At 39.9% G+C, this 21091-nt stretch overlaps 1 protein-coding gene across 5 annotated transcripts in view; it reads right to left on the minus strand.

Annotated features, from left to right (window-relative positions):
* Positions 1-21091, minus strand: part of Grik1 (glutamate ionotropic receptor kainate type subunit 1) — a 379259-nt gene that overhangs the window by 116720 nt on the left and 241448 nt on the right. For all 5 annotated transcript variants that reach the window (XM_055614914.1, XM_055614912.1, XM_055614913.1 and 2 more), the window contains exon 4: positions 13227-13408. In XM_055614914.1, coding sequence (XP_055470889.1) covers positions 13227-13408 — 182 coding nt within the window. The remainder of the gene's footprint in view (positions 1-13226; positions 13409-21091) is intronic.

The following is a 21091-nucleotide window of genomic DNA, read 5'->3' on the forward strand; positions in this document are numbered from 1 at the left end:
GTCTACTTCTGTTGTTCTTGACAAGGAAGAGCTTTAGGAATTTGATGGATGGCCACTGAGCACACTGAGCAGCACACTGTACAAATAATTGCGTGTTTCCTGAGGCATTTAGAGGGAGAGAACCTAGTTTTCAGAAGTGTAAGGCTTGCAGTGGCTACAGAATTATCTTGTGAGAAAGTTGGCACCAAGCATTCCAAGAACATTTTTGAGATCTGAAGAATCATGGACCATAACCCTGTTCTACTCTCAGAAAGTAGTGCCATGCTAAAGAGACAGCAACACCAAACATTCTTCATGAATTCCCAACATCCATCATTAAGGGAAATCTGTATATCACAAATAATGGGCATTATCTTGTGACTGTTGTAGCAAAACCCTAAAATAGAGCCTGGAGTTCTCCTAGGCTATTTTGAGGGTTTTCGTAATATTTATATGGCTTTTTATTAGTGGTTGGTCCCTCGAAAAATGAATGTCCTGGAAGTTTATATTGACTAAGCTGAAGTATATTGCTACTTTTATAGTTTTCTCAATAGCAGGATGAAGTCCCAGCCATCAGACATGGTTTCTAGTCAATACTTTCAAATGAATAATTTCCAAATGTGCAACATGCACTGTAGATAACATAAGGCCTTTACTCCCAGACAAGAATAAGCTCTTTCTGCATAAAAATCTTCAGAAGCAGTGAGATGGCACTGAGTGTCAGAGGAACAATTTTAAGATAAAAAATCCAGCTCCAGAGTGCATCTCTTTTTATGTTTCACTTAAAGTCGCATCCATACTTTCCTCTGAATGGGATAGTTCTTAGGCTGCACGGGTTGCAGTACCATCAGTGAAATAAGTGAGGCACAAATGATCCTTTGATGCATTAGTTTTGTCAATATATTTTGCCACATTGAGTTAACTTATATTCCTAAAGGACAAGTGCATTGCAAAGAAGATAGCAGTGGGTCCCAACGCCCCTGAGATTCAGAAGAAATTTCTTCTGAAGTAGACTGAAGTTCCCTATAGTGTCCAGACTGTGACTTGAGCACATATTCTCATGCTTATTTATATGGCATAAGAGACTGTAGATGTTATGGGATCATAGGTTTGGAGATGAAGTAGTTGCCCTGAGTTATCTGTGGAGGCACAGGTAACCTTATATGGTGGAAACAAGAGGGCTATAAGCTGAAAGAGTGATTTTCAAAGACAAAAGGTAAGTGATGATGTCATGTGAGGCCTCAGAGCAAGACATGAGGCTAACCAAAGATGATGGAGAACACAAGGAGCTGCTTTTTCCTGTCTCTGCCTCTAGGAGGAAAGCAGTCTGCTTTCCCCTTCAGTCAAGACTTAACCTCCAGAACCACGAAGAGGCTGCTGTTGTTTGTAAGCCCTGTGCGTATTATTCTAACAATGGAAAGCAAATGCACTTCTCACCTTCCCTTGATTACAGTGCTTGAGAACTCACAGCTTTCGGTAGGTGAGCATCAAATAAATTCATCAAAGAGAAAAATAAATTTTCTCTTTGAAGTTGGTATACTTCTAATTTTTTCATCCCTTCCCTTTACTTGCAAATGCTAACAGCATGTAAGTACCTATTAACAAACTGAACTCAAAGGGAGCCCAGGGGCTTTTGCTTCCACTTGACAACAGCATTATACCGTTTACAAAGTCAACCCAGTTTCGTCCTGCTTCCAAGATTAATCAAAGGAAAAGACATTCCACAAAGCATTCACTGCACTATTTGCGAGTGTCTCTGGGTGGGTTCAAAAGAGAAGCTGACATTAATGGGTTTTAATAAATGGAGTGGGAAACAGATGACATTTCTGTTAGCTCTAGAAAGTGATTGTACCACACTGCTTCACTTGGGTGCTCAACAGATGAGACTGTGCTGTTTCAGGGGTGCAGATGGTTGAGAACAAAGCAAGAGAGCAGATCATGGATGGTGGAATGAAGCAGGCAATCTGGCAAAGAGGAGAAGCTGGAGCTTTGGGAAGATGACATGAACCTAAAAAGAAACATTTGGAAATGCTCATCAGTACCCCGGGGATCAGTCATGTCTTAGAAAGGATACAAGAGAAGAAAATTAATGAGCATGATCTAGATGGAAAAGTGGGCCTGTTACATGAGGGCCCACAAGCTCTTTGTGATAAGCGCTTTCCATCATGGTGGCAGTAAAAACTATATTTCAAATTTGTCTGAAGATAACCTTTCAAAGGAGAACTAGATCATGAACATTCAATAGTGATCTCTAAAGTATTTACAGTGCTTGGTAGCCTGGAACATTTAGAAGCACCAAAGAACTTTAAAATTACCTATGGTGCTAGAGGAAAGCTTAACAACTGAACTATCATTTATACATATATTGGGAGAGGAAAAAGTAAGAAAATTAGTTTTCTCCAACAGAGTGACACTGGATATATAATAGTTTTTTTGTATGTTTGTTTGTTTGGTTTGGTTTGTTTGTGTGTATGTGTGTGTACTTTTTGTTTGGTTACAGTTTGGTTTTGGAGGGTTTATTATTGTATTTGGCTTTTGTTTGATTTTTGAGAAACAACATATATAACTGAGTATGTAGTGAAGGAGAAAAGATCTGGAAGGACTTGGGGAAGGAAAGAATATGATCAAAATACAGTTAAAATTAAAATTTGGTTTAAATAATAAAAATATAATAAAATGTGCACTTTGTGAAGTTGCATTTTAACTATACTGATATATCTGCGGTGGATTTTAGGTATGCATAATGACTACATATTCTTCAGGTCATATATGTTCTAATGCTGAGACCACTGATCTATATTAACTTTTTTCTTATTTTAACCTTGTTTCTAAGCTACAGCACTTAACATCATCTCTACAATTTAGTGAATGCTATAAGCTGACATTCATATGCACTGGAAGTGAACTTGAGGATAAAGGCATAGTTACGGTTTGTGTGTGGTTTCAGTTTGAGATTCTTAGCACTTCATTAGTTAATTCATTGATCACAGGAAGCACAGCTTGAAAACCTGATAAATTTCACATAACCCATTTGCAAGTATTCTGGGAACTCATGTAGAACCCCATGGATGTTTGGTTAGAATAAAACTAGATACATCTTCTATTAAGATGCTGGCTCACGTAGTGCAACACTCAGGATTTCAAACATGGAAGGATAAAGTCAAATGTTTTACTGAAAATGAGCAGTGTTTTGAGACTACACGCAGGTAAGAGGAAAAACAGGAAAGAAAGAGATTTGTTTTATAGAGGTCAATTCAGAACACAGATGGAAAAATGACTGGAGAAAAGAACGTTGAATCTGAGACATGTTCAGAGGGTTGCCTCTCCTCTATGTGGTAAGTGATAAATATGAAAAATTAATTATAGAGAGTTTTAATCCATCAATATGGCTGCCCTGGCTGGAATACAGACATGTCCTTAGTGGAGACCGTTAATCCCAAACAGTGTAAGTAAGGTTGGTTGGTTGGAAAAAGCAGCCATGGTTAAAAGGGACTTCTAATTGAGAGGCAGGCAAAGTGACTAGAGAGAGTTTTGACAGAATGAGTCTGAGATAGCCTATGCCCAACTCTCATCAGAAGAGACAGGAAGAAGAGGTGACTTAAGAGAGCAGTGCAAAGAGAGGGAGGAGGAGGCAGTTTTACCAGGACAGTTGTGCAGAGACAGGTTTCAGAGAAAACAAGCTAGACACAGGTGAAGACAGAATGAACCAGAGAGTGAGATGGAGCCAAAGGATTATAACAGGTTGCCATAGTTAGTTTGAAGCTAAACAGAACAATTCAATCAGAAGTCAAGTTTGATTCAGTCAGCTTGGAGAGGAATTTTGAGCCAGAACAGGTGAGTTGAACCAGAAAGCCAGCGTTCAGAAAGAACTAGAAAGGGTGACCTAATTCAACAATAAGCCTCCAAAACAATTACATCAGGCGAATAAAAGTTACAAGTTTTCAGATGTCTGTTCTGCATTATTGGATAGTTTTGGTCATCAAGAGAAAAGTTAGGAAAACAAAATTGTTGGGCAGAGGAAGAGTGAAGGAGAAGCTACAAGTTATTATATCCAGGTTGGCAATTTAATAATATCGAGCGTGGTCAACAGATATGAAAACCTGGTTTCACCTTCATTTTGAATTTGATTGTATATGAGACTTGATTTAGCTTTCATCAGAGATGAAGGACTGGTTTGACCTTCATGAGATTATGAAGGCCTGGCTTGACCTTCACTAGATATGAAGGCCTGGTGTGACCTTCATCAGATATGAACATTTGACTCTATCTTCATTAACTTTAAAGTCTTAGTTCAATGTTCATCAGATATGAAGACCTGGTTTGACGTTCATTTTCAACTACATTATATATGAAGGCCTTCATTTACTATGAAGACCTGACTTGACCCTCAAGAAGACATGGTTCTGTTTTTCATCATATATGAAGAGCTAGTTTGTAACACTGAGGGGAGGTCTTAGACGCACTGTCATCATGTAATGTAAGAGTTGATGCAGAGACACAAAGTCAGGTTCAAGAAGCGTGGAGTCATTCTTAGTATGGATGATGATAATCTACAGCAGGTGGTATGTCTTGTGTGCCAGCGCTGGTCCAGCACCCTGTATGCACGGTCGGATTTAGTGTTTTTCAGCCTAATGTGAGGATGTAAATTGCCTCTTATGTATAAAGTATAAATAACAAATCTTCAGATCCTCTACTAAATGATGACCTTATTTATTAGGCTGGAGTTTATAAAGGTATCTTATTCCTCTTTTATCACAGTGCAGTATGGGGTAAAAGAAAGCACTCCAAGAGTGTTAGGTAGATACAAATAAAATTTATATGTCACAGGATAGCACAGATGACAGAGAGTTTGCTGAATCCTTATGGGGAAGTTGTAAGAGATCATTTTGGTAAAATTTTTCATTTGTGGGGTGTTGGAGAAGCAGATATGTTTTGTGTAGCAACATAATTCTATCCCCCCTTATTTAGTCTGGATGCTTCATTTGAAAATTGGAATGACATTATGTAATCCTTTCCACATAGAAAAAGGCACATTCAGGAATGGCATATTTCCACAATTTTAAAGTAAACCGAATTTCACTGTTCCTGTTGAAGTCTAAAGATGTGACTCAGCATACACTACTACAATTCTTTGCATGATTCTTTCTAAAATATACCCACCTTGAACACAAGGATACATTCTTATCTTCTGCTAAAGCCAAATTTTGATGGGGCTGGAATGAAGCATCAGCACATTTCTGAGAGTTTACATTGAAACACATCTATAGAATTTTCATTGCTTCCTATTTAAAGTAGTAACATGTGTCAGTCTTCTAACAACACTTCTTAGGAGAATTTGGAGAATCTTGAAGTGGGCATCTTGTATTATATGAATGTGCCTGAATAGAGTATATTTTAAGTAAATTGTTATATCTACAAAGGTCAATTAATTCTTGTTTAATTTAGACAGCATATTCATATCTGTGAGCTGCTCCTTAGAACTAATGCTAACTATATGCTAAAGAGCTGTAAATATATTTTAATATCAGCCTGAGAGAAACATAATTAGAATGAGAATGTACTGCCAAAATAATTGTATAATATACTGCAAATTATCACCCAGTTAGTGTAAATTGAGATACATCATGATTATGTCGTCAAGATTTATCCACAGTAATGAACTTATCAATTAGCTGGCTCAAAAACCATCAAAAGAGTTGAAGAACTTAAACGATAATGTACTGCTTAATTAATTCTCTATTTCTTAAACGTCTTACTATGTACAAGGCAGTACGCAAATTCTTTATACCTCAACATTGGTGAGAGAACCCATGAACATGAGAAAATATGGAAGCTGTAAGCTTCATGTGTAGCCAGCTTGGAACCCAATAATCCCGTTTGTAGGTGAGCTGATGAAGAGAGAGAGGATCCAGTAGATTTTCTCCCTAGGGTGTCTATAGAAGACTGTTAACAGCTTAGACAATGAGGGCTTCGGGTTTCTGCTCTACCCTTTCTCACTTGTAGTGTGCTGATATTTTAAGCAGATAAAAAAGAAAATAAATCATTCTAGCCCAATGAATAGAACATGCTGGCAAAGAGGAAGTGGTAAACACATAAAAGTTATTTATTTGGCAGAAAGAACAAAACATTTTCAACTAGATTGGCCTGGTTTCTACTCGCTGTCCTTACTGTTTCTACTTATAGTTCCTTACTAGTTTACAGAGTAACTTCATAGTTTCAGACTGATTTGTAGACATTGGATGAATGTCTTTGAGACCTTGCTTTTAGGGTCTCCTTTTTTCTTCAGAGGGTTGGCAGAGGTTTATTGCTGTGTTGCTATTGTTTTTGCTGTTGCATATACAGCACCTTTAAGTTTCAAAACTGCTGAAATAAAGAATGACTTTTTCTACTGTCTCTACCACATTCTCGCCTTGGTTGTGGGGATATGTACATAGGCATATACATGTGGACCTTCTACAAAGACAGAAACAGTTGGATGTCTGAGAATCCAAAGAAGCAACTGTATATAAGAATAGAGGCTAACACAACATCTGCTCTAGGTTTGATTGCTGTGATAATCGGTTGGTATCTTGTATGCAACAGAAACAAACTAAATGAGTAGTCTGTTTATATTCTTAGATGAGTTTCAAACCCCACCCTACCATGTGCTAGCTGTGTAATGTTAGCCAAGTTGGATAATATCTCTAAGCAATATTTTTTTTTTGTACATAAAATGTCCTTCTCCCCTCCCCCCTTTCTTCTCTTTTTTCTCAAAACAACTAAAGGAATGGTATATGTAAGTATGTTTAGCACAGTGACTTGCAAACAACAGGTGTTCAGCTACAGTAGCATTTAAGGTATGGCATTTTATGTCTGTTAATAGAAAAGTTGAAGTAAAATATCACTTAGAAGGTGCAGTTTTGCAAACTCTCAGCATTGTGAGGCTGTGTTCAGTGATGTTTTCTGTCCTTAGAGATAAAGAATGATGGCATGAACCTTGTCTAATCACCTCTGTTTGCCCTCTTCACCGCCTGTGGGCACAACACATACAAGGCAAAATCAATGCACAGAATTATTTGATTAATCAGCATTGCCACCGTACTTCTCAGCAGAGAAGCCAAGCTTTTGGAAAATACATTTTCTTCTTGACCTTGTTTTTATGCTAATTGAATGGGAACAGAAAGAAAAGGAAAAATGCAAGAGTATGTACATGCTGATAGGAAAAAAATGCAATATAATTCTATAAAATATTTTTATTCTGAATGTTTTATGGCTCAGTTCTAGCTGAATGTATTATCTGCTGTCATAAGCCTTGTGGGGAAAAGACTACTCTGAAGCACTTAGTCCTGTGAACGATAGAATAGGTAGCCTAAGTTGAAAATAGAGGCTTAGGATTGTCTGGGACATTGTTCCAGCTCAAAAACTTGGCTGAGCCACACTTTCAGCTTTTCTGCTGAATGGAGCCCCCCACAAGGCTTCCTTTCTGTCTGAAAGCCATAAGCATGCAGGCCTCTATGCCAGAAAGGGACACCTTTGCTCACTTCAATTATAAGAGCTAAAAAATGAATTTGACCCTCTCTAACGTGCCAAACTTTTTTTTCTGCAGTGGACTCATAGGTTCACAGGCATTCTCATTTCCTACTACTATAGGCTTCAGGACAGAGTGAAGCCTGACTTTTGAGAAAACTGAGACCATGAAGAATGACTGGCCCAAATGTGCTTGGGCAGAGTGGGAAGCACAATGCACTTAAATTTTTTTTTCCTGTTCCAATGTCAAAAGTTAAACCAAGAGCCCCATGCATGCCAGGTAAGCACTCTACCAGTGAGCCATCCCTCTAAGAGGAGTGTTGCATTGAAGGTGAATAGAAGGAAGGTAACTGCGGAGATTATTCCTAATGAATGCCTGGTGCATTCATTTCTTCATTCAGCAGTTGCATGAGACACCCACTATGTGACGTAATATAGCAGATTCTTAAAAGAGGAAAGGCCCCAACCCTCTGGTGCTTACTGACTCATAAGGAATACAGACTAATTAAGGTCACCATGAGATCAGGCCCCGTACCCTTCTCCCTTGAGTGTGTAGATCACTGGAGAGTGCAGTCTTGTAAGCAGACTAGAAAGAGATGCAGGCTCGGGTCTTGCAGGACATAGTGTTTTGCATTAAAAACATACTCAGTACGTAAAAGATGACATTACTACCCCTGAGCTTCAGTTTTCAATTGAAATAGAAAAAGAGGAAGATAGAAAGACCTGGAGGGGACAGGAACACCACAAGGATACCAATAGAGCAAAAATCCTAGATCGACGGGGCCTGCAGAGACCAATATTCCAACCAAGGACCATACATGGAGAGGACCTAGACCCCCTGCTCAGAGGAAGCCCATAGACTGCTCACTTTCCAAGTGGGTTCCCTAATAATGGAAGCTAGGGCTGTCTCTGACATGAACTCAGTGGCTGGCTCTTTGATCACCCTCCGCTGGGGGGTTGTAGCCTTGTCAGGCCACAAAGGAAGATGATGCGGCCAGTCCTGATGAGACCTGATGAGCTAGGGTCAGATAGAAGGGGAGGAGGGGCTCCCCTATCAGAAGACTAGGAAAAAGGGTACAGAGGGAGAAGAAGGAGGGTGGGAGGGGCTGGAAGGAGATGAGGGAAGGGGTGACAGCCAGGATACAAAGTGAATACATTGTAATAAATAAATAAGTAAATAAATAAATAGATAAATAAATAAATAAATAAATAAATAAATAAATAAATAAATACTAATTCTGTTGGGGTGCTAGGACCATGAAATGAGCTGGTTGTTTAAATCCAAGCTTGGAGTAAGGCTCAGGTTGATAGTTCCACACACAAAGTCTTCTTACCCTCCTCTTCACTGTAGAAACTTATTGCCTATCTGACACTTCCTCAAAGAATAACTCCATGTGAAAAAGTAAGTATGTATGACAGTCACTGGAGAAGAGTAGGACTTTGGGCCTAGGCATAAGGAGGGGACAGTAGATAAGAGATGCTTGCTGGAGAGTGAGGCGTGAGTAAATGGGGTGGCAGTTCTGAGGAGGAGCCAATGTGACCCGTTCGGTGTTGGGGTAACTGTGACTACAGAAGTTTGCAAAGACAGTATGTTCATGAGAAAGCTGTGCTCTTCTCTAGTCTAATCAAGTCTTGACATTTGAATTTCAAACTAATTTTGGGAAAATAACTTTTCAGAGCCTCATCGTATAGCACTTGTTCAATATGAATAGAAATAATCACTTTGCCAAGTGATTAGCATGTCCAATAATAACTATAGACTCTTCATTTTTTAACTTTCAGATAAATGTCAAATACCTTCCTTAAGGTGCATTTCATTCCATTTTTTTTTTCCATAAGAAGTATTAACAAGTGAGAAAATGTGATGAAGATGGAGGGAAGAGCAGGATAGTGGTGAGAATAGCCAGAGAATGCCAGATTTACTCAGGAGTGTGTTCTCAGTGGTGATTTTCATACACAAGAAGGGAGAGGTATTAATACCAGCCTCACATGAAGAACAGAAGCGAGTAGATGTGTTTTTCTTAGACATTTTTTTAGCAACTTGCTTCAGAATGGTTGTCCATTGCATAAGAGGACATGATAACATGATTTCATAGCACCTGGCATCTAGCCACCTGCAAAGACTATCTATTTGGCAGCCTGGCTGAATGGAGAGTCAGGAGCCACTTGTCTGGGCCTCTTTACCTATCAGAGCTTCAGTTCTTTCCATTCTTAAATAAGCATGCCAAATTTGCCTCAGAATGCAAGTCGTGGGAGTGTGAGAAGCCAGCCACTGTAAGTGGCATCTAGAGAAGCCCTCCATCAATGACATAAGCTTCCTTCATTCCTTTTCTTTTTCTTTTTTGAGTTACATTCATATCTTGACTCCCAAGTTCTTCACTCCTTGAGAGAAGGTACTTGCCTTTCTCTTTATAGCTCAATACCCAAAGATAATGGAGTTAACTAGAGAGACCCACAGAGTGTTTGGGTATTATTTTGACCAGAAACTCTTTATTATTCAATACAATAGGTTCTAGATGTCCAATGAATCCCTAGAAGGCCAAATTAGCTCCTCCATAACCAGTTCAAAAGGAATGAGTGCATTTGCACATATAATAATACATTAGAACCTTTGTGACAGGTTCTTTACTCCAAACTACTTGCAAGTCATTAAAAAAAAAAACACATCAGACCTGCTAACCCCCAAGCCTCAACCATTATCATGAAAGAGGGAACAAAGTGTTTGTGGTGTCAAAGGAACAGAATTCTACAGTGAATCAGTAGTTTTGGACATGACAGTACATAAACTAATGGTAGCTGAGGCTATAAGACAAGACTATACAAGATCAAGCTATCAAAAAAAAAATCACAGCATGGATGGAGAGAGTCTAATGAAGTCACATCCTCTAGCTATTGGCAATGTATAGCTGCTGGGGAAGATAGACTCAGGAATGTGTACCAGGAGACGTTACCCATGCTCTGGGAGATAGTTTCACACACATGCTCATACAGATAGCATGAGGTAGACTCAGTGGATTTTTAAAAGAAAAGTGGCTGAATAGCTTCTTGTAATTTTTACCAAGCTTTGCTGACTATCTTTCCACTAAAATCATCAGAAAGAGTAAACATGGTTTGAAAACTCAAGATGAAGGTGAAAGAGAAGTGTTTGAAACAATGGTCAGCACAAAGATGACCCAACTCATTTCCTACCCACTTCCCCAGACCTCCATCACTAGCAGAGTTTGTTTGGAGTACTTCTCTTAAACTTTTGATTTTCATCTTAATTGTTCTTTGAATGATATAATTGGTAGGGGCATTTGAGGGTGATGTAGAAACTCCCTGGAATCTGTGATAGTGACCCTAGCAAAGACTGCCAGTAATGGACGATATAGAGCCTGATTCTGCCATCTTCTATAACCAAACAAGGCTTTGAACAGTGGGACTAGGACACCAACCCAGCCAGAAAAACCTTCAACCTACAATCTGCCCTGCCTGCAAGATGTGCTGGGGTAATGACAGTGCAGAATTCATGGCAGTGGCCAACTGATGACTATTCCAACTTGAGGCCCCTCCCACAAGAGGGAGCCCACAGCTGACACTGCCTGGACGGTTAGAAACCAGAGACTGGATGGGCCAGCGTAGAACCAAACATGACTGACAAAAAAGTCAATGAAATGAGCCCTCATGATATTCTGATATACTCATACAACAATGTTTATCCTACTTGTTATCAGAGAGGTTTCGTCTAGCAACTGATGGGAGCACATACAGATCTGCAGCTAAATGCCAGATGGAGGTCAGGGAACTCAGCAGAGGAGAGGGAGAAAAGTTTGTAGAAACCAGAAAGGTCAATGATACCGTGGCAACATTGCCCACAGAATCAAGTAAGCAGGGCCCATAAAGGCTCACAGAGACAGTCAGGAAGCTTGTATGGTCCAAGCTAGAGCCTCTGTATATATTTTATTGTTGTATAACTAGGAGTTCCTGTGGGACTCCTACTCTTGTGGGGATATCTCTGACTATTTTGCCTGTTCTTGGAACCCTTTTTCTCCCACTGAGTTACCTCATTCAACCTTGTTATGAGGGTTTGTGCCTAGTTTTATTGTAATTTGTTATGCCATGTTTGGTTCATATCCTTGGAAGGCCTGCTCTTTTTTGAAGGGAAAAGGAGAGCAGTGGACCTGGGAAGGGGAGTTGGGAGGGTATTGGAGGAGTAAGGGGAGGGGAAACGGCAGTGGAGATGAAATGCATGAAAAAAGAATATAAAAAGGCATCATCACAGTACATGGAACACACAGTGAGGGAGGAAGCCAAGGATGCCAAAGATGCCAAGGCTAGTGAGGTTCTGTCTCATAAAACTCAGATTTGGAAGGGAACTAACCTGAGTTCCAGAAGAACTACACGAGTCCTTCCCTAGGGCACTGCCCCAGTGACCCAACCACCTTGCACTAGACCCCACTCTCTAAAGTTTGTATTACTTCAACACACCACACTGAGGACCAAGCTTTCCACACACAAAACCAGAGAGAAACACTCAATCTGTATCCAAACTGTAGGCAGTTCTAAGAATCTTTTAGTACAGTCATTCAGGGGATAATACAAATGAATGGTTGCTTTCTTGAGTATGTCTGGTGCAGTCACAGTTCTCACCTTGAACTCAGGTGCTGAAGTGCTCCACAAGTATGACCATAGAACTGGGTAGCCCCAGGATACATGACTGTACCAGGAGACAACTTTCTAGTGGGTCAAGAATGCACAGTGCTCACTTCCTGGTTGTTTGCTGGGGCACTCAGGAAACTGCTGCGCACTAACAACCTCTAGTGTTTCTAAGCACGGTGTACGATTTATATAGTGCGCGTTATTTAGAAATATTGATAAGGACATTGGCTTATGTGACATATCTAAAGTATAAAGGCTTATGTGGCTTCTTTTCTCCCTGACTTTTCCCCAGATTTAATTCTTTCTTTCTTTCTTTATTTTTTTTACTGTTACTGATTCTATTGGAAACTTCTGACTAGTATTTCGAGATGTAGCTCTGGCCAGAATCTACAATCCCGAGTATAGCACTCTCGTACCTACCATAGGTACTAGACAAAGTGACTGGACAACCCCAAGTGTATCCAGCTGTGGCCACAGATCCACTGAGCATCAGTGCTTTATCTTTTATAGATTCTGAATTTTCCTTCTTGAGTGTTAGAACAAAGTGCCAGCAACTCAGTAATTGCTGCATCATCATCATTATTAATTATTATAAACATTACTGATATCTTTCAACTGTGCAGGATTTTATAATTGCCTGTTTCTACCCACATTCTCTGGAAATTTAGGCAAAGCATCTCATTGTCCATACAAGAGGAGTATCTTCCTTGGGTTGTTATTGTTTTGTCCCCTTTTCTGTTTTTCTTAAAATCCTGCAGCTTAGGCCAAAGAGGTCTTGCCATGTAAGTAGGCATCACACAAGTGAGATGTGGCTTGATCTTCTCAGAAGATGTGAAGAACACAAATCTTTATATCACCCAAAGAATGCTGCCCTCTCCTCCCATCTGCTGGCAGGGTCCACTTACCACCCAGCACACATGAAGTAGTACACACACATTGCAATTGGCTCCTTAAAGGGGATCTGAAAATTAAAGTCTATGGCCCACCCTGTACTATGGTGTCTGGACCAGGCTGCACCAAGTGAAAGCAAAAACCAAATGCCCTTTTTAAAAGAAAGATGAAATACATTTCTCCATCCTTTAACCCCTTCCCAGAACTCTTACCTGCTTAAGGATTTCAGCAGCCGTTTCATGTGAACAATCAAATATCACATAGAACTCTTTGCCTTTCTTCATCTCCTTGAGCAGAGGCTTGGCATCTTTATTCCCAGAGGGCAGCTGGCGGATTTTGATTTTAATGTTGTATCTGGAGGGAGCTTTGATGAGCTCTTGCAGACGAATTAGACCTGCAAAATGGCATCCAATCATGCATCAGAGATGGATCTGTGTTGTTTATTGCCATTTACAGTCGTAGGCAGAACATTCCCAAAATGTATCAAGCGGCCACCAACCTAAAGGTTACACTATTGACTTCCTATTTGTCATTGCTTCTCTGCTAGATAGCACTGATAACTTCCATTTGTGGGTGTGTGTGGCTTGGAAGCACAATTTTCCCAAGTGCATTTTGAATTTATTTAGCCTGTGGTTGTCCTCTCAACCTTGCAGCCAACACTTCAAGTCCTTCACATATCAACTTCGTGACTACAAAACTTCAACAAACAAAAGCCTGCTTGAAGTTGCTAGAAGTACTCAAACACTTAACTCCTGTTATCATCTTTGGAAATGTATTTTCTCAAAATTTTATTCCTGTGAATATGTGTGTGAGTGTGCACATATGTGCATGTATATGTATCTGTGCCAGAAGAGGCCAGGAGAGGGCTTCAGATCCTCTGCATCTGGAGTTACTGGCTTTTGTGTGATGACTGGAGGGAATGTTGGGAACTGAATTCTGATCCTCTTCAAGAGCAGGAAGTTCTCTTAAGTGCTGGCCCAACTCTCCCGTCCAACCACTTATTATCTTGAAAAAGCTTAGTGAACACTAGAGATTTCTTGGGGTTGCTAACTTGTGTAAGCCTATCATCAAATATTTATTTATAGCATATTGTTTACCAGCTAAATAGTTGGTTTGCTTTGTATAATCTTTTAGTGCTGGCCCAATAAATTATTTGTAAATGGCTCATTATCTCTCTTGCTAATATGTTAGAAAATTATGTTTGTTAAGTCCTTATTTGAACAAAATGTCCTATAGGAATTTTGGTGAGTATAATAGTGAAAGCAGAAATGCCATTTAAAATACAACTGCTGGTAGCTGTAGCAAACTGTACACAGCAGCCTAAATTGATGGAATATTTCCTTTACCACAGCTCTGGTATCCACCCGAGTTCCATTTTTTTGTAATAGAAGTTCGTTACTAGGCAAGGTGTGCAGCCGTAGAAAAGCTCCGTCGCATGACCCTGATAATAACTGGTGTTTGCTAGGCTGCATGATGTTGCCTTCTCTCTCTCAAGGACTCCTATCACATTGGAAAATTGACTTTAAAAAAACGTATGCAGTTCAGTGCCTTCAGGATTTGTTAGCCGGAAGCAATCAACAGAGAATATTAAACTTTATGAGTGTTCAGATGGAAACTGTATGGAAATTGTGCCAGGCGTGGTAGAGGGTGCCACATGGACTCCAGCGCCTTCCAGACTTGAGGTATTTCCTTCCTTCTCTGCTGTTGTTTATCGGCCTCCCCCTCAGCAGTCCCATTTATCTTAGCTTACATTGGAAAGGCTTCCGCAGTGCGGGAGAGAGTACAGCCAGTTTAACATGACACTATTTTCAGAGTGAAACTGAGGAAAGATGAGAGAGATTGCTGTAGAACCACAGTAGGAGTTAACACATATTCCACTAATCCCTTTCTTTTCATAAAAATCAAATTAGAGCAACAGTCTTCCTGCACCCCTACTCCTTTTCAGATCAGTAAAGAATCAAAACTGAAACACTCCCTTTTTAAAATTTTGCTCATTAAGCCTTCTTTTTTTTTTTTTGAACCACCACCAAAGGCTGAGATTGAGGTTGTGGGGAAGAATGGAGCAGTTACACATTTGTTATTTGTTTAATTAGTTAAACCTCCTAATAGCACTACAAAACAAGTTATCATGTTTATTATTTCAGATACAGAAACCAAGGCCCAAAGCAATTAGATAACTTACTTGGGGCTAAGGGATAGCAAGCAGGAACCATAGATTAAAACTATTTGTGAGTCTAATGCTCTATCTTCCCATGTCCCTGCACTGCCTTATTAATACAAGTTATTGGTGATGAGGAAACACAGAAGCTTGAAATGGTTTGATGAGAAGGAAAAAACAGAACCAGAGACTGAGTCTCCTCTCTTCCTTTGTTCTAGCTTCATTAACTGCTGCCACATTCTTTTTTTTTTTTTTTTTTTTTTTTTTTTTTTAACCTGAGCGTGACCGCCTAGGAGAACTCAATGTGGCCTTTAAATGAAATGGGGAAAACATTTTATAATACATTTCATATGCTGCAAAGAGCTTCTCTTTTGTTCTTTGCTGAATGGAATGTCAACCTTGAAGTGCATCTTCCTCCACAGGGCCCTGCTGCCATTTAAAGTTGAAGTTCCCACTTCATTCATTCACATTCAGGAGACAATGTTGTCTGGATCCTCTTTAGATCCCAAGCCTATGCTAAACTCTGCAACACAAACACATTCTCTTCCAAGTCTTTCAAAGCTTAGGGGAGGTCTTCATCCTAGAAAGTATCACTAGGTGGGTGGAGTGTCTGTTGTCACTTGATTTCATACATAAAGCTGCCTGGGCCTACTGCCAGCCAGAGTAAGTTGCTTGTAGCAGGCTCTGGCCTTAAAGCCAAGTTTGCCTTCTCATTCCCATTAGGGTTCTTTCCTGGAAATTAGTATTTCAGAGCAACCAATTCAATGTGTGGCACAACCAACTGACTTACTGTTTCAGTAAACAGAGTGTAAGCAAACAGAGAAAGCAAATTCTAGGTCAGCACACCTTGTCTTAGCATGCCGAGACTAGCCACCATCACAATAGTTTCAGAAAAGAAAAATTTGAATGCCAAGAGAGGAAGAAGAGCAGCAGGTCATCATAGAGGGTCAATTTCTAATGCGGATAATTTTCTGTTTTGGAAAACTTATCACTAAGACTGTAAATGAGGAAACTCTGCTCTAGGTTTGTAGGATGAGTTGGTTTGGGGGAAGGAGGGATCTGCTGAGTTAAAGAACCCAATATGTGAGAAAGGCAGCGATTCTGCATCTGTCCTACCAAAGCATTTGCTGTCTTAAGCCAAGTCTTTCTGCCTTCATGAGGAAATGATGCAGAATTTACAATTTAAAAGGCTTTCTCAGTTCACAGGAGAGAAAATTTACTGAAAGCTTTCCTTTATATTTGCATTTTCAGCAATCCATCAATCATTTAACATTTCATTGGAATGACTAGTTAAAAATATTTGTTAAACAAATAATGACTTTAGGGATAGGAAATTGATTTAAGAGCAGCTCCCAGCTTGCTGACATCCTCAGGATGCCTGCCCTGATCAAGTGACCCAACCCTGCCAAGACTCCTGCTACAGGCAAAGTCAATGGTGCATGTCAAACTGGGAATTTGGTGGTTTTTCTAGCCCATGGAGGTGGAGGCATTTTACAGTGAAACGTAGATCAGGGTGGACCAGACAGATCCAAGTGAGTGACATATAAAACTCTGATCTCATCTTGACTCTCCATAAATGTCAATGTCACAAATGACAAAGATGGTTCAGGACCAAAGGATGCTAAGGAGATCTCACAGTGAATTACAGTGAAAGCTGCTGGAGTATTTAGGGAAAAGAGAATGGTCCATGGCTGTGTTTGCTTGACAGCATTCTGCCATTGGTAAGCTTCACACATTTGATGGATTGTAGTGTGTTTCTAAAGTAGGCACAATAATGTACCAGTGAACAAAAACATCAGAATATCTACAGTTTACTTTCCAGTGCTTCTATAGAGCTAAGAGGTATTACTCATTTTTTTTCATGTTGCTGGAGATAGAACTCAGGGTTTTGATCTCTATACATTGAAACTTTGAGATGAACTGTAGTATGCTATATAGAGTCTAAGATGACCTGGAGCTGCTCATCTTCCTGCCTCAGTTTCTCAAGTGAGGCTTATGGAAGGGCACTGCAATGCCCCACTTATACTTATTTCTATGATGAAAGAATAAGAGAAGATAAAATGAATTTTGTCAGTTCCTGCATTTGGATGAAGATGAGGGAAAGTTTATTGTACATGTAATTAGATATTCACAATTATGACAGTGCCTTAGAGTAAAGTCGGTTTGTTTCACAAGAATGTGAGCTAGGCTGCAAATAGAGGTAGCATTTTAAAAGTGTCTACATGACCAATTGTGAACACTTTGATTGTCTTCTCTGTGTGCTTAAGCATGACACAGAAAAATGCTGATCTGCATGTATATTGAGGAGCTGTGGCACGAGGTGGAGCATATGGAAGGGAACAAAGAAAACTCCTTCCATTTCCAGTGGCTGTGTAAAAATGTTCTGTGCTCTGAAATAATAACAAACCTTGCTATTTACACTGACCCTCTTTTGCGGCATGCTGTGTGCCTCATAAATGAGTGGCTGCACCTATACTAGTCTTCGGAAGTGTACAGGGGCTGGAGCTATTTCATGGAGAGGAAAGTGAGGCACAGCGAGGTTAATTGTCTAGATCAGCCCTGAGAATGAGTCACAGATGCCAGGAATTGGAAGGGACTTTAAAGGTCAAAGCCCTACTTGATTCAGGAATACCTTCACAGAACTGCTGAAAACCTCTTGCTTTGAGAGATTCTCTCCTGTACACTGCAGTCCAATCTACTAGGGGCGCTTTCCTTCTATATAATGAGTTTCAGTTCAAAAGAAAAGTGCCTCCATTTTCTTGAGTCTTAATCCAATTCCCTGTTCATTAAACCATATGAGTAGGTTTGATGCTGTAAAAATGAGTGTAATAAACCGTTGGGACCCGAAGATCAGATCATACATTTTAAATGTTAATTTCATCTTCATTTGAACTTAGAAACATGCAAAATGGCATTTCACAAACGTGTGGGTATATTAATATACCCACATCTAATAGGATTCTTAAGGGCATCTATGTATAAATTGGGAATCTTCCAGAGGGAAGGAAAAATCAGAGCTGAGAAATGGAAATGAGAGACATGAATTACCTGGGGAAATGCAGCATGTCTTAGTGCAAATCTTTAGAATATGATTTTTCAAAACTACAACAACAACAACAAAAGGTAAGTTGGAAGTATCCCCAAGGGGGAAAAACACATCTCTTGATTACAAAGGAACTCATGAAGGAACCTAACCCAAATATTTTTAGATTCACTATGTTACAGTAAATTCCAGCAATTTATTTTGGTTCTGAATACTCGATAATATCTACTGTTGCTAAAAGCAATATCCCTTGCATACATACCCAAATACTGGTTTCCTAAGTAGAACTCCGAAATTTTTCAGAGTTCCAGACAGAGAGCTGATGAAAGTTTTAAACACATCAAAGAAGAGGGGATAAAAAAGAAGTGAAAATTGTTGCTCTGGTAGGACCTAGTAGCAAGGACCTTCTGTTCCTCTGTTATTTCAGTGGGCATCACGGGCAGGCACATAGTGAATGTAACTTGAACATCGTTGATGGTCTAACAATACAATGGGCTAAGTTGTGCAGAGTGAAAGTGAAAGATTCATTGTCTCTGAGGTGACACAGACTACATACAGAATCCCCTTCATTTTTGCTGGTATCCGCTGGGTAAATGCTAGGGAATTTACTGGATATTAAACTCGTAAGCCGCCTTTTTGAATACAGTCTTCAGGGCAGATATCTCACCGGTTCCTAGGATGGGTGGGACATTTAATGATTTAACTAGGATTTTCCAAGGGTACATGGCATGTGGGCATTAAGAACCAGTAATTATTTGTATGTTTGTATTTCTCTGTAGACTCTCTCAGGATTTATTCTTTTCAGTCACTGACATTTCTTTCTATGTTAATCTCACTTCAAATTCATCCTTGCTGAATGTACATGTATACAATGGAATTTGATTCAGGAACAAAGAGTAATGAAACTATGAAATTTTCAGGAAGAAGAAAAGGACCGGAAAATATTATATTAAGTGAAATAACCCAGACCCAGGAAGACAAATTTTGTCTATTCTGTCTCATATGCAGATCCTAGCTTCTGGTTTTTATATGGGTGTATTTATGTGGGAGTGAGTCTAGGCAAAGTTCAGTAAACTAGAGGGAAACTTGTGAGAATAGTCTTTTAAGGACAGTGGGGAGAGTAATAAAATATATGTGTCATGAATGGTAAGGTGAAATTGCTCAACAGGTAATAATACTTGCTTTGCAAGCCTGACCACTCAAATGGCATCCCTAGAACCATTTACCTACACACACACACACACACACAGACACACACACACAGAGTGAGAGAGAGAGAGAGGGAAAATGGAGAGAGAGAAGGAAGAAGGGAGGGAGAGAGGGAATGATGTTTTCTGTTTTGGAAAACTTATCACTAAGCCTGTAAATGAGGAAACTCTGCTCTAGGTCTGTAGACAGATACAGAGAAACACACACACACACACACAGAGGAGAGAGAGAACATACATCTGGCATAGGATTTTGAAACCTCAAAGCCCACTCACAATGACACACCTCCTCCAACAAAGTCATGCCTCCTAACGCTTCCTAAGAGTTTATCAACTGAGGACTAAGCGTTCAAATATATGGGATTATGGGACCATTCTCATTCCAACCACCACAGTGATTTAACGTAAAAAAAATTATCCTTGTTCTAAAACTTTAAGACTATGTGTGATGTAATGACTAGTAATCATTGCACACTGGTGAGCGTCTCATGTGGTTGCAATGGACTCAGGAAATCGTTTAAGGAAATCATAAACTAACAAAACAGGGAATAAACAGCAACAAAAGGCCTCTCAAGAGCCACGTGCCATGAGTCCAGGACTGGTTGCCTGTCAGGGACTCATTGGCTTAAGAATTCAGTTATTTGTAGTCACATTCACATACACAGTCCAGACTCCTTTCCCTCAATCCAGACCCTCCTATTCACAGTTCCCCTTGATGGCTATGTGGGTCTAAAATTCAAATTTAGCACATTCATGACCAAGTGTTTGATACCTATGACGGCTAGTTTTCAGTATTGACCTGCCACAACCTAAAACTACCTGGAAAAGAATCTCAACTGAGGAATCATCTAGAAGAGGATGGCCATGGCATGTCTTTGGGCCATCATCTTGATTAGTAGAAGAGGGAAGTCCCAGCCAGAATATGGGAAGTATCATCACATGAACTGGGTTCTGAACTGCATAAGAGTAAGGGAGGCAGGAAACATACACACATTCATTTCTGTCTGCTCCTTTCTCTTGCTTCCGTTGACACTGTAGTACAGGGTGTGTTTGAATGATGGACCAAAGAGTGAAAAGTGTGACCAGCTGCTTAACTTCCTGCCTTGGCCTTCCAGAAATAGTGGCTTGTTATGGACTCTAACCTGGAACTGTATGCTAGATAAACCCTTTCGGTCACTAGGTTACTTTGGGTCAGGGGATTTAAGGACATGAACAGACAGGAAAGTAGGACAATGCCCATCTGTCTTCTTACAGGTTAGTTGTATCCATTTCTTCACTGTCTCAAGTGATGGCAACTCTATCTTTCGGCTCATGTCAAAGCAGATGAGACCATCTTTTACTCACCTCCCTGTCTACCGACCTCCACTGCCTCAGATATTATTATCATTCAGGTCTGTTTTTTAACCCACAGGTATGAAAAGTCATAGACTGCCTTTCCTTTACCTCAGCATTAATAGTTCCTAAGACAGAACATGGATTTCCTGTTCTTACCTACTATTTAAAAATAAACTTACCATATGGCATTTGTCTCATGTCAAAGGAATGCAATATGTTTTCCTTGACATATGACTCGACTGAAATGCCAGCAAAACTTTGCTACTTTGGGAGAGTTATGGGAATGTGCTCCTTCCCTTACATTAGTCCAGGGAGGCAAATGTCTGCAACCTG

This window comes from Psammomys obesus, unplaced genomic scaffold, assembly GCF_907164565.1.
Source record: "Psammomys obesus unplaced genomic scaffold, mPsaObe1.curated_primary_1811, whole genome shotgun sequence".
In the NCBI taxonomy this organism is placed as follows: domain Eukaryota; kingdom Metazoa; phylum Chordata; class Mammalia; order Rodentia; family Muridae; genus Psammomys; species Psammomys obesus.